This window comes from Melopsittacus undulatus, chromosome 1 (genome assembly GCF_012275295.1).
Source record: "Melopsittacus undulatus isolate bMelUnd1 chromosome 1, bMelUnd1.mat.Z, whole genome shotgun sequence".
In the NCBI taxonomy this organism is placed as follows: Eukaryota; Metazoa; Chordata; class Aves; order Psittaciformes; family Psittaculidae; genus Melopsittacus; species Melopsittacus undulatus.
The window spans coordinates 15,026,774-15,041,244 of record NC_047527.1 but is presented as its reverse complement, the minus strand read 5'-3'; the positions used below and the strand labels follow the sequence as shown (position 1 = coordinate 15,041,244).

The 14,471-nt window shown below is 37.2% G+C and overlaps 1 protein-coding gene across 1 annotated transcript in view; it reads right to left on the bottom strand.

The window, feature by feature from the left end:
- The window catches only part of EIF3H (eukaryotic translation initiation factor 3 subunit H), an 85,205-nt gene that overhangs the window by 60,311 nt on the left and 10,423 nt on the right, over positions 1 to 14,471 (bottom strand). Inside the window, exon 2 of the mRNA XM_034063535.1 lies at positions 4,442 to 4,598. Within this exon, the coding sequence (XP_033919426.1) occupies positions 4,442 to 4,598 (157 nt within the window). The remainder of the gene's footprint in view (positions 1 to 4,441; positions 4,599 to 14,471) is intronic.

Genomic DNA, 14,471 nt, shown 5'->3' with positions numbered 1-14,471 from the left:
TATGCAACTGCATTTGAGGCTAAAGAAAATGTCGTTTTTGTGGAAATGTTGCACTATGTTACTTCTAGATGCTACTGACTGATGATACAACTAAGTACAGATTACAGCACAGAAAAATGCAGATACTAGAGTCTTTAATCATCTAGATACTTCTAAACTGAAAACTGAAAAATTAACCATCTCAGGTAAGAAGGTAAAATTATGTTTGGGGCTGGGGGAGGTATGTAGAAAGTGGCCTCATCTTTTCATCTGTGGCATTTCAGAGGGAATCTAATGAACACTCTGCATAGTTATAAAAGCAGAAAAAGTTACAACCTTCTAGAACTTACTCTGATGTATAATTATACAGCAGTCTCAAAGTTTCTATTGGCATAATTACCACAGCTCTTAATTTATTATCTCAGCTTTCTAAGTAAGGTTCTAAAACATACCAGCTTGATATAAAATCTGTTTTGAAATACTTTATCAAAATAATGTCTCACAAGATCATGAATTACAAGATGTATATTACATTTTTAACAGTTGCTTTCCATGAAAGGAATATAAATTTCCATTAAGTAGGGAGAAGAGCTACTCAGTGAACAGCACTGAATATAGAAACAATAAAGTGCAAAGGGTTGAACTTCACCTGTCACTTTGATACAAAATTTATAGTCAAGATTAATACATTTATTTCTTAGACAGAAAATAGACTTCATGCATTACACCTTTTGTGTAAACCTCAACTGGAAGAAAGCAAAACTATGCTCAGAAAAAGCTTACGAGCACTCTGAAGTGAAAACAATTCTCAGAACACTACCTCCAGAACCACAAGCTGGGGTACTGCATCATGTCATAGAAATGTTTAAGCCAAAAATCCTTACAGCAGAAATCCAACTTTCCCTAAACAAGAGCTGAATCCATCAGCTGGAGGATGGGAGGGAGGCGCATGGGAATAGGGGCTCTGCCTGTAGACAACAATGTCCTTAAAATTAAATACCTGCGTTTTGAGAAATAAATTCTATACCTATGAAGATTTAAGTGCACTAGTAATAAGGAAACACAGTTATCTGAAAAAGAAATGCCTGACAAAAAAGCCCAGAGTGCAGCCCCAAAACATTCGTGCCAAAGCATCTTCTGCTGAAGACTTGACAACATACCCTGTTCTGTGATTTTCCTCCATTAGCTCACACATCATCAACCAAACTTCACCTACAGATTTCTAACACAAAAAGCTGGGTTGAACCCTCTCACCCCCTCCAAAAATCTCATGCTGCAACAGGCCAAAGTGTTTTAAGACTTCCCTGACAGGAAAACCTTATCAAACAATGACACTTTGTAAAAAGGATCATAGGAAGACAACACTACAGGAGAAACTTTGTAAGATGAAAAACACCTGTGGATTCACATGAATGGTAGACAATCCTCCCAGATTTGTAATGAGAATTACTTGAAGCTAAAAAAAACTTTTATGTTTTCCATAGTTTCTAGATATAGTCCAAAGTACACTAAAAATGTTCTTGCCTTAAAAGAACGAGTCTGGGTATGTTTGGGGGGGGGGTCTTTAATCAAAAAAATAATTTCTGAAGCAATTCTGTTGCAGCAAGTAGTCAAAACTTAGTATTACCTCAGGCATTAGCAGCTAGAGACAAAATGGCACCCTAACAGAAGCATATCTAAGCATATCAGAAGAAATGGTTGCTGCTAACAAGTTAGAAATACATGTTTATCAAACTGATTCTTAAATGTCATGCATACCTAGTTCAAGTTCAAATTAAGGATATTTTCTTAGCACTCTCAAAAATGTGTTTTATATTAGATTTGCTCAGTTTGAAAAAGGAAAGCATTAACTTAAATGTGTCTTGCCAATTATCCAACAGTTTGCTAGCTCAAATAACACTCTCCAGAACATAAGCTCAATTCTCTTAACAATGATCACCTCGAGACCACAAGGCAAACAAATATTTTTGGGTGACCTGTTCCCAGAGTTCTTGCAAAATGATATGGAAGAAATGTTTTTTGGGGTCTATCCATTCAATTCTCAGTGCAGCAGATTAGGAGTTTGCCAACAGACAACCATACCACAGTCGCTGTTTCCTCCCTTCAGGAGAAGCGCAGCTGGGGTAGTGTGGCCTCTCAGCCAATACAACAGTCCCTGCATTAACATAAGATCAGGTATGACCAAAGCCTGCTGCAAAATGCTTTCTGCAGGCCCAACAACTTGGAATCTCAACAGGATCGGTCGTATTCCAGAATTTTTGACAAGGCGGAGGGGGAATACACCAAGTAAGAAATGCCAATACAATGTTCTTCTGACCAATAACAACAGTAAGCATCATTCTGGGTGACAGAGGCACTAAAGTATCAACACCCTTATACATTCCTCCTGCATCTCTGGATCTGAATTTGTGCAAATATATAAAGCCAGTTATGATACTGATATAACATGTAAGTCTTGCAGGGAGGGAGATGCCTTTCTTGGTTTAGTTTTTAACATCCTGAATTTGAAAGTTCTAGCATGTAACAACAGATTTCTCTACTGGAATACCTGTATCTAGAAGAAAAAAAGAAGCTTTTGAAAATCTGGCAGGATGCTTGCATAGGGAAACACGGCTCCAGGGAAAATAAACAAGAAGCGTTTATAAAACATTATTGTTTTTCACATTGGCAAGACAGAAAGCAACTCTATGTACAGCCTAAAAAGGTATCTAATGCTCAAGCTGGCAACCTCAAGAGCCATTTTATTTGGGTTTTCATCTTCCCTAGCCTCTACTACATAGGTCAAAGGGCTGAACAGGCCCTGAGTAAAGGAAAAGCAGAATGAAGGTGTGGTGCATTTCTTGAATGGTTCTGTCTAAGTGTATTTCACTGAGAAGAATACAGAAAGAACTCTATGAACCACACAGGAGAGACTGAGGAAGATGAAGGCACAGAAAGAAGAGCAAACCCTAGCCAGAGCAAAAGTGAAACTATCACAGTGACACTGATGCATCCCTCTAGCATGGCTTCCAGGTGAGAGAAGCTCCACAAGCATTGCCTTTTGCACATTATTAATAAGATTATTGACTACTTACTAAAAAGAGAAAAAGAGCAGTAACAAGAGCCTCTTTCTTGGAATCAGGTTTCTTCCAAGCAGGAACAGTTGAACCTTGCATGCCAGATCACAGACTTACAGCTTCATCTCACCCCATACAGTGAGATGAATCTACCTCTGAAACCAAAATTTATTCCACTCCTTGCTTGCCTATCAGCTACATGGAAATAATTCAGCCATTTTCTACACAAAGAACTGAAAGATGGGCTATAATTAAAAATGCACATTATTCCAACTCTTTGAAGAGCTCCAGAAAAGAATGAATCTTTAAGACATATTTTAGGCTTTAATAAAATATAGCTCTGACTCAAGCACCATATTAACGTAAGGCAATTCAGATTCCCTTGTGTTTTGCTTGTTCTTTCTTTTTCAATAAAGCAAATTGTATAATCCCACAACAGAAGCAATAAACAGCTCAGAAACCTTACCAACTTGCAAACAATTCTTAAAATGCTCTCTCTTTTAAAAGGCAGGGCTGAAGATACTTTTGTAATAAGATATTAATTGAATAATATCTAATCTCATTATAAGCTAGAAAAGGCAGTTTATGCTTTAAGTAATCTTGCTCAAACTGAATTATGAAAATTAGATAGAACTAAGCTTCCAACCACAACTATTTTGATTATATTGTCTCTTTAGTTACTCTTAAGTTAAACTGTCTCTCTTCAAGCCCTAAGAAGCATTTCTACTAGCATCATTAAACACACACATATATCTACACTGCAAAGATTAGAATTGAAAGCCCTTCAAGTTGACTTTATAAATTTTATATCATTCTGTGTCAAGCCAATTATACTGACTTTATGGCACTAACAAAACATCATTAGGATCAGCAAGAAAACACCAAGATAGAAACTACTGATGCTACTTCTAGCTCACTTGGAGAAAAGATCACCCAGATTTCAAGTTAACCAGAGCCTATGAAACTTACAAAGCTCTGCTCTCCAGGCTTTCAATGAGTACTTAACACAAATAAATCCACAGAGAGGCAATCTATATATCTGACAATGTCCATAGGTGTATGTATGTATACAGACACATACACACAAAGCCATTTTTATAAAAAGCTTTAAAATCTGTATGAATTACAGACTGGAGACTAACATAACTTCCTGTGTGGACAGTCTTAATCCAAAGTAAGTGTGTCCACATAATACAGTATTTATCTGTATAACTTTCCTTATACAGACAAGCTTTCAGCAGGATACTCAGTACAGCATTGCAAGCAACCCACTGGTGCCTCAAGTCAAACAAAAACACTCTCTGATCATATACAAAGTTCTTGGCCACTGTGGAAAAAAATAAATCATTTTTTACACATATGGATTTTGAATTTTTTTTTAAGTTTTTCAACACTGTAACCATTACCTTCATCAAAGTCTGCATCATCTTCTGTATGCTGAGGGAAAGGGAAGCAATTTGTGATTTCAAGTCTGTCATCCACCACAAGACCCAGCAGGACTCCTTGGACCACTTCATTCCCCTGACCTTCTTCTTGGTAATGTTTAATTATCTTTAACACAACCTAGAACACAAAACAAAAAAATCATAATATGCAATGGGTTTTTTTGTCTTCAAACTACGTATTTGGAATTTTGAATTTGTTTAAGTGTTGCATAAATTAGAGCTGCAAACCAAGACAGCTACTGGCTTAAACACAACCAATTTTAATACAAGCTGAAGAATAAGTGGCCGTTCTAATATTACAGTAGAATTTAAAAAGAGAGAACCACATGAATGGTCAAGATGCAGTTCTAAACCAATTTGCTGAAACACCCTTCTAAAATGAGATATTGATCTTTTTTTACTTTACTTTGTTGCTGTAACTGTTAAAAGCTATTTTGCAGGGGCAGTAAGCTCCCTCCTCAGGGAAACACTGCACAAGAAACCGACAAAACACCTTAAAAGTAACTATGCTGAAACAGGTAGGAAGTTTTTAAAAGGTGTAATATACACCAAGTTTCAGCTGCATCAACCTTGAAAATTACATCTCATTGCAGTTTTACTTCAGGTGACAGTTTAATTTGTATTTTGTAAACTGTGTTATAGGATACTTCAGCGTAATGGTGAAAGAAGCACAAATTACTCATCATATTTTTAATAAAGTAATTCTCACTTCCTTCCCTAAATCTGGACTCTACAATGAATAATTCTCATGAGGTGATACTGCAAATTGGAATAGTATGAACAAAACCCCTCAAAAATAGTCAGTCATTTGCTAGAAATACCTTATACTTACATAACATTTTATGCTTAACAATAAGAACCAGAACAAGCTAAGACACTAATAACAAACACAGACTTGAAAGAACTTAACACCTTGTCCAGCTTAAGCAGGTTTTATTTCACTAAAACTTCAGCCAGCCAGCCAGAATGCATCAGAAATCATCTGATGACTATATTGTCATTAAAGCAAAACTACTTTAATGTCTATTAGCAAACAGACTAGCCTAATAGAGCTCAACCACCCTCAGATTTTGTACAAACACTCGCATTTATTGAACATTCTATAAGGGAGACAGGCAAGAAAATAATGTTAACTTCATATTCACACATCAGGAATACATATTTGTCCTTAGCTTTCCCATTGGTTGTTTCACAGAACTTTATATCGCAATTGTAAAAACACCATTAATGAATTAAAGCACCACTATGTAGGTTAAACGGAAGAAAAAGTGACTAGAAAATGAATTCTTTACATATACATTGTCTTTTTGGGCTAAAATGGGAAAACCAAGACCTTAAGCCTGCTGGAAGATGAGGAGTGTCAGAGAATGGACAAGAAATACCTTTTCCCAACAAAGCTGGATATAAGTATCAAATGGGGCTAAAACCCACTTGATTTCTTGTTTATTCACAGCATCACTCACTTATGCTTTCCCTTGCATCTAAATACAATTGCATTGAGGCTACTCAGTCTCGGATGGGTAACACCATTTCACCCCAATACACATTCACATCTGTCCCTCAAGACTCTTGAAACTGTACCTTTTTATCCAATTTATTAAAGCAAATTTACAGAGCAGAGAGACAAAGACACACTTTGGTGATATAAATCTCATTTCAGGGGAAAATAGTAAGGAAATTAAGATCAGACGGCGAAGTATAATTTAACAGTGCTGAGGACTATAGAGCAAACACCAGTTTGAGATTCACCTGGATGTAGAAGAGGGATGTCTTCCACCATATAGTCAGAACATAAATAATATTCAACCTGAATTTAGTACAAAGTTAAGATTTATCATATATTTGCCATAGGCTCCGTCTAGCAGTTAAGGAATCCATAACTAACTGTAAAGATTACAGCACAGCATGCTCTCAGACTACTATATAACTATTCTCACCTCTTCACATTAATGTAAGCTTTATCTTCTTCTGTATTTTTCTCCTCATCTGCTCTTCAGTTTTCCATGCACACTGACTTGTTAGTGTGAATCCTGTCTGCCTCTTTAATTCCATTCCAGATGTGTGACACAGCACCAATTTTATTGCAGCATTTCTAATGATAACTGCTCACAGAAAGCAGATGCAAATGAAATGAGCATTGGCTGTCATGAAGTATTAGTGATTTTTCAGGGAGATAAAACCAGATACCCTAATCCACAATGAAGTTATAACAAAAGTCTGCAGTCTCCAATCTCCAGGCTGAAGCCCACCACAGCTGTTATTCCTGGAGGTACAGACCCCTGTCTGGGCCTACCTGCAAGCTTTTCTTCTAACAGAGTCTGAGAAAGGTAGCAGAGAAGGTCAGGAGCTCTCTATTTCACACCCATTAGCAAGCTGCTGAAGTTGAGGTTTATGATTGCACTGAAAAATGCATTAGCCACCAAAATAATTTATAAAAAACTAAATTAACAAGTCTGAGAAATGCATTCACTGAAACACCAGTATTGTTTTACATTTTATTCTTTGTTTTATTTAGCACATAATACACAAGTATAGCAGGCTCTTAAACATGGATTGAAAAACCTGTCATCAAAAAACTACCATGACTATGAGGGAAATGTGCACTGGAGCTTGTATTTTAGTACTAAAAAGGAGACTTTCAGGTGTGAAGTAGAACTATTTCTCTGGTGATAACAAGACCAGTTTCAAACATTAAGAATGTCTTTTCAATTTATTTGCTAGTCTAGATACAGCAGGAAGAGCTGGTCACTATACAACAACATGACAACGCCATGGCGTTTGACTACACAAATCAAAACTTCATACTGAGTAAACTACACACACAGCCAAAATATGAACACTAGCCTGTATCTAGACATTTCCTGAAAAAGATGTTCTGTTTATGAAGCATCAGAACACCACCAGAATACTTTTACTGTTCTGAAAAGAAAGGTAAGAAAACTTACTATAAATAATGCAAGTAACAACACACAGAGAAATACAAACCAATTTTTCAAAATGACACAGGAAAAGAAAAATCCCAAGGAAATCTAAATGAACACCATTTAACCCGTCCTTCATCCAGTGCTGATTCACTTTGCAAACACTATTTAACAATTCCTATCCACCTATTCATCTAATAAGAGATAATGTCTCTTTGTACAAACTGGTTTTAAATACTCCTAGACCCTTCACTGCTGTACCACTGCTATATGAAATTAACAGTAACCAAACCACATTCCAACTATTCCTGTTAAGTAATGCAGCTGGCCAACCAGGAAAGGCTATGTACTCAAGCAGAAAAATGTATCAAGTAATTTGACTTCTAAATTCTGATACCTCTGAACACACAAGACAATAATTCTATGCAGCTTGGATTTAGTAAATACAATTAGTATGTAAGGAATATTCAGGTATACTAAGATTCTACAGGATATACAAATAACTCCTAAATAAAACTCAAGATTCTTACAGCCTTGTAAATTTAGTGTTCAAAATACCAAAGCAATTTAATTACTTGGAGTAGCCACTTGTCAGATTTTAATGGTCATTAATTCAGCAGTGCTTCTAATCTTCAGAACTTCAAAGCACTCTTCAAACATTAAGAATTAAGTCATACTACAAAAAAAGAACCATTCTGAAACTATTAAAAACTTCAAAGATACATATTTTAGCTGCAGGAGTGTAGTGCCAAATTCTAACCTTGGCTACATCCCGACATCATTTTGTTTTTGTATTTCAGTACAGAAATACCTGTAACATGAACCACCAGCTGAAGTATCATAAGCCTTGGAGAGTCTTGGGAAGATTCTGCTGCAGGGACATGAACATGCCAAGATGCATGTTTATGTATCTCTCTGAAGAGAGGCAACAGCAAACTAAAGCACTGAAGCTTCATTTATGATTGTGTTCCAGACAGCTTAGAGTCGCCACATTGAAACCAGGTTTCCAGTACCTGTGCTGTGTCTTACAGATGGGATATCAGACAAAAGAGAGCTTCTGTTAGCCCACTGGATACATGATGTAACAAGCCCATTTTGAGTCCTAAATAAAGCATTTAAGTCTTTAGGAATGCTTAACATTTTTTCCCACCCAAGAAAGCTTTGTGGGCACAACCACTAGCACCAACTGCCAGCATCTGCGGAGAGAGTAAGTAACACTGCTATGTAGCCATTTGCAAACCCAACAAGGGCACCAGATGTGGAAGGTGCCACAACATCCACATCCTCTCAATATTTAACACTAATGAAACTGTGATCAACATTTATCTTGGTAAAACAGCCTTGAAAGCTATAAACTACTAATAGTGTCTGATACATTCCGAATACATCCGTATTGCATATGGTGCTTTCTCCGTATGTATTTTTAAAACTCAATCCATGAACTCTAAAGTGTTACAGCATGAACAACTATACTTCAATTCTTAGTACAGACAAAGCTCAAGAGAGAACTGGTAATGTTGTTCAGTAAATGCATAGGTATTAACTACTACTAACAATGAGGCATGCAATTGAGCTTGAATTGTGCCAACCTCAAGGATGCCTAGAATCAAGACATGTATCTGATACACATAAAATGTGTATGTGTCGCCTCTGGAAAAAGTGTTAATCTCTTTAATAATATCCAAAAACACACCAAACATTATACATCAAATTTTATACTAATTTAGTAGCCCTGTCTGCTTCCCCAACTCACACTATACCAAATGCAAACGTACAACCTGTATCATGCTGAAACTTAACCTATTAGCTACACAAAAATGGGATTTAGTTACACAGTTCTGAAATCCACAGGTAACCACTGAACGGCTTTGGTTTTAAACAGAAACTTCAAAAGAAAAAAAGAGAAAACTAGAGCAGTATATAGTGAGACACCAGCAATGTGAACATTTTTTAATAGTTCCAGATGAGGTTTTTACATACTACAGATAAGTGCTTATCCTACAGCTACAAAGACATGTTCTGGAAGCTGACCAAGCAAAAACTTGCCTTGAGCTGCCTTGTCTCCTGGCTACAGCACTTGATAAGATGGTTAACAAAGTCTCTCAACTTTCCTGCCAGGAGAAAAGGAACTCTGAAGGAAATTAGAGATACCACTGCAGTGGTTAAGAATAAGAAAACATGTGTCTAATACACATAACACTCTCCTTCAGATGATTAAGGAGACAGATGTTTACAGACACACATGAAAAATTCCAACCTAATCAGAGCAGTCCACAGAAACATGTTCTAGAAACAAAGCACTGTCTGACAGATAACATGTCAAAAGCACATCAACAGGTTGATGTCCTAGTCTTTTAGGTGCTGGATATGATGTTTCACAGCACAAGACTGCCACCACAGAAAGTTGCAGCATGAGAGAACTGAAGATTTGAGGTGAAACTTAGCTTTCCATTATGTACTGATCTTGAGAAATATGACAATCTCTACAGTCAAACACTGAATTCACTTATGCGCATATTCCAGCCCAACTGTGAGGATTTTCTAGATCCTCCTATTTAACACTGCTGATTTTTTTACCATCCCTGACATGACTGGTGTCTAACCATTTATTCTTTTCTCCCTCATGCTGAACTTCAGAATAAAAATTCTTACAACTGTTACACCCATTTTATCTTGTGAGGAAAAAGAAGAGGCAACAACAACAAAAAGAACACCACTGTTTTTCCATTAAGACCTTCAACATGTTAAAGTAACTGTTTTGACAGATACCTTCAATCCTAACTATGATTGGTGGCAAAAACAAACAAACAATTTATTTTAATTCCCTAACAAGTAACCAAAAAGCTACTTAATCTGAACATACTGTTCAAAATCTAAGGCCAAAAGGCCAAGACTGCATAGACCTGAAAGCAAGGTAACTCCAGAAAACTGTTACTTCTGAACTTGCTGTTCAGAAACAACAAGTTTTAGGCTTCACTCTTCTGTCTAGCAAGTTAGACAGAAGACCTCAAAGGCCCCACAATATTTTACCTTTATCTTGACTGGACAGAGCCCTAACACCAACATTTACAAAGCCTTTGAAAATACAGTTCTTGGAATAGTAAGCTTACATTTTATGTCACTCAACAGCTAATAAACACCCAATGTTAAAATCGTATTTCTGAACTTGACAGAAATTTTGGGCTTAAAAACAATAATTATATAGGAGGCATACTAGAATGATGCATGACATTTCATACCAACCCAATCAGATGCAAATATCAAAATCTATTTCTGACATGAGAGTGGAAGTTTCCTGGAGCTGAGCCTAAATTCAACTATTATGAGTAATCAAGGCATGTTGATTTGAGGTCCTCAAGCAGGGGATACTACATAGAATTTCACACAGAAATTGGAAATCATAGAATCATAGAATAGTTAGGATTGGAAAGGACCTCAAGATCATCTAGTTCCAACCCCCCTGCCATGGGCAGGGGCACCTAGGATTTTGTTGGTTCTGCCTCATGCAGGTCTAATGTGATTACCAAATCATTTTGGGAATCCATGTTAAAGTGAAGGGAAAATACTGCATCCTGAACTGTAGGGCCTGGGGGAAATAGGATGGGGACGTTACATGTTTTTGTACTATTTAAATACTTCTGAGTAGAAGGAAGCATACGAAAACCAAGCAAAGCTTTTTGTTCCCTGGGTGACTTACTACATTGCTTGATAACACAACCCCTGCTTAGTTTGTAAACCCCAAGATTCAACTACAAAAAGGAACATCGGTAAACTTCAGAAAGTATGCAGCTCCACAATATGTAAGCTAGGCTGAAGAAAACTAAAACAATCATAACAGATCACTGACTATTTTCATAGTATTTTCTATCACTTCTATTTGGCTTAGGAAACATATTACCCTGTAATTATAGGGATCTAAGTGGTTTACAGTATTATCCTGTGCCTCATAAAGTACTTACAGCCATCTAACTCAACGTTTTCCTGTGGGGTTTGAAGGGTTTGGTTTTTTTTGGTGGGGTCCTCCCTAAAAGGACAAAGAAAGTGGTAATATCCATACACAGCATTAAGCTAGCTATAATATACCTTGCCACTTTGACTATCTCAGCAAATGGCTGAGTCTAAGCACAACTCAAAGTCAGTGACAGGCCAAGCAGCATTTTGTCACTTCTTCCTGAACATTAACTGGTAATGTGCAGTCTCTGGGGCATGGCCAGAAAAGCTGCACCTTGCTTACCCTGAAGAAGATATTCAGTTCATTTTTCACTTTCTGTAACTGTTACACAGACTGTGTGTACCTCAGCAACCCGTGCAATGCAAAATAAATGCAGAGCTTAAACCTCACACTAAACCATATCACCCAAGGCTCTGTCCAACCTGGCCTTGAACACTGCCAGGGATGGAGCATTTACAACCTCCCTGGACAACCCATTCCAGTGCCTCACCACCCTAATTTCTTCCTTATATCCAATCTGAACTTCCCTTGTTTAAGTTTTAACACGTTACCCCTTGTCATTAGCAAATACATGTTAGCATTCTAATGTGCAAATAAAGCCTAGCAAAAAGCCTTGAGGAAATCATATTTTGTCATGCACAAAACTGTCTCCGTAGTTCTCTTTCTTTCCTCTGTCTCTGTGCACTACATAAAATACTTCATAAAAATCCCGTCTTTTGTTATTTTGTTATTTCTCTTTTTAAGAACCACCTCCACACTACTGTAACTCAGCATCTCTACAGTTGCCCTTTAAACAAGAGGGAAACCCAGTCTAACAAGACCAGGGCATTTCTCTACAGCCTGCCTGCACCTTCTAACAGTCTCAGTCTTCCAGCAAAGGTGGTTGTTCACGCAGTGAGAGTCCAGGCTCACTACAGGCACTGCCAAGTGATTGACACCCACACTGCATTTACTGGAAGCACACACAGCTGCTGCATACATGGGTTAGCTCCTCATTCTATTACTGGGATACTTCAAAAGCTGAAGGAATTAAACAAAAACATTAAGCCTATGAAAAAAAAAACTAAACAAAACTATTCCAAGTTATAAAAATCAAAGATTTTATATAAAACTAAACACAGAAATGGAATAAACCATTAGTTAATACCCAGAATTAAAACTGGTAAATATCTTACCTAAAAATACATACAATAAAAAAGATTTTGTGACTGACATCAATCAGCAGGTGGAATTCAGCCTGAAGAACTGAAATAGTAGATACACTAAGCCTGTATCTGTACAAACACAACACTAGAATGGTAGATTACTGGAGTTTGGTTAGAGGCCTAGAGGCCTCTTGGTTTTTCATAGGCTGTGGTTTTCCTTGACTCTGTCAGGAACTTACGTTAATCAGCTAATGTCTTGTAGGTACCATGAAACATCTGTTCAAGTCATTTATTAAGCTCGTCCAAGTGTGCTGCTTATTCTTGCAAAGGGAAGAAGTTAAACACAAACTGCAGTGCACCAAAGGAAAAAGTCATTAAATGGTGGAGAAAAGCAAAGCTTATTAAAACACAGAAAACCATCAAATGCTAAGGTGTGTTTTACCAAACAGACCAAAATCTCTTCCTGATTTTTGGTCTGGTACATTTTCATTTGTTCGGGGCTTTTTTAGGACTGCACAACAGATCAGGTTAACCAGCCATCTCCATGATTGTTCTCAAGCCACTAGTATGCTTTAAATATTGCCCCAGTATCAGTAAAAATGCACACTTATATTTGTGTATTTAAATTCTCCACTGCCCTGTTCACACACTGCAATAATGTATTTCTCCCCAGTACAAAGTTTTAATAACACATTTCACAGTACACAGACTCATGCTCATTGCCATGGAAACCATCAGGGCCACAGGCACTGCAGAATCACTTCCTTGTAGAAACATTTCTGTAAGGCAGCCCTAGAATTTCAATCATGCAAGCAGCAGGGCATTAGATGCTATTAGCACACTGTTAGGAAGCAGCAATAGGGCCATAATAAGATTAATGTCCGAAATACTGCTACTTACAAGTGGGATGGAGCATTTCCCCAGAACTACTTAGCGTATTATTTCTCCTATTTCACAAATCTCACCAAAATCAAATCTTTTCTGAACGCATTCAGTACTTCAGGCAATTTTTGCAAATTGCAAATGCAATTTATATTTATTATTTTTAATGAATTCAATACCTAACCATCACTTCAAGAACGCAAGCTGACGAATATACTCCTTTAGTAGAGCACAACATAAGGAAATTACATAAAAGCAGTAAAGGCAGGCAGTGTTTCAACATTCTCCGCTCTATACACCAGAGCCTTAACTCTAACATACAGTTAATATGTATGTTCTATGTATTAGCGAGTCACCATCATTCACATATTCACATAGCTCATTGAGCTGGTAGTGTATTTGCACATAAAAGGATTTCTCTTCAGCATCAATTTCTAGCAGCTTCCTATAAAAAGATTTAAAGATGACAGCCAAAAGCAGCAGCAGCAAATTTTATTTAACAGCCTGTATTTTAATCAGATTGTGCCAATCTTATAATTTTGAAGAAAAACTGCAAGACAGTAACCCTTATCTATTTGACCTCCAGAAATTATTAAAACAGGGCACAGCTATGTGGGGAGGAGGGAGTGGGGGCTCATCTGAGACTACTGATCTTTTTCAAAGACCATACCCTGCACAACAGAACTGGAACACATATACTACTTAAGGGTGTGTCTTAAAAAATCATGACTTCCATATGCATTCAACAGATGCTTCCAAGTAACCAGTAAAATCCCTACTGGACATGACTTCCACGTCATTTTCATGATTTATGAGCTTTTGTGCAGTAATTTTTTCCACATTCAAGCACTTACCCTCTCTGGCAAATGCTCAGTTATGTGCTAAGGGACAGATCCTCCTAGTAACAGGTAGTGCAATTCAAAGAACCAAGCCTGGACTAAATCTCAGTTTTCCTGCTTAAAGTATAAAATTCAGGAAAGGGAATGAAAGTCAATCACTGGTGGTAATCTTCAGCTTCCCCATCTTTCAGATAGAGATAGGACTTGTCTTGGTATAACCATCTGAACATGGCCATGTGAAACCACTTCCAG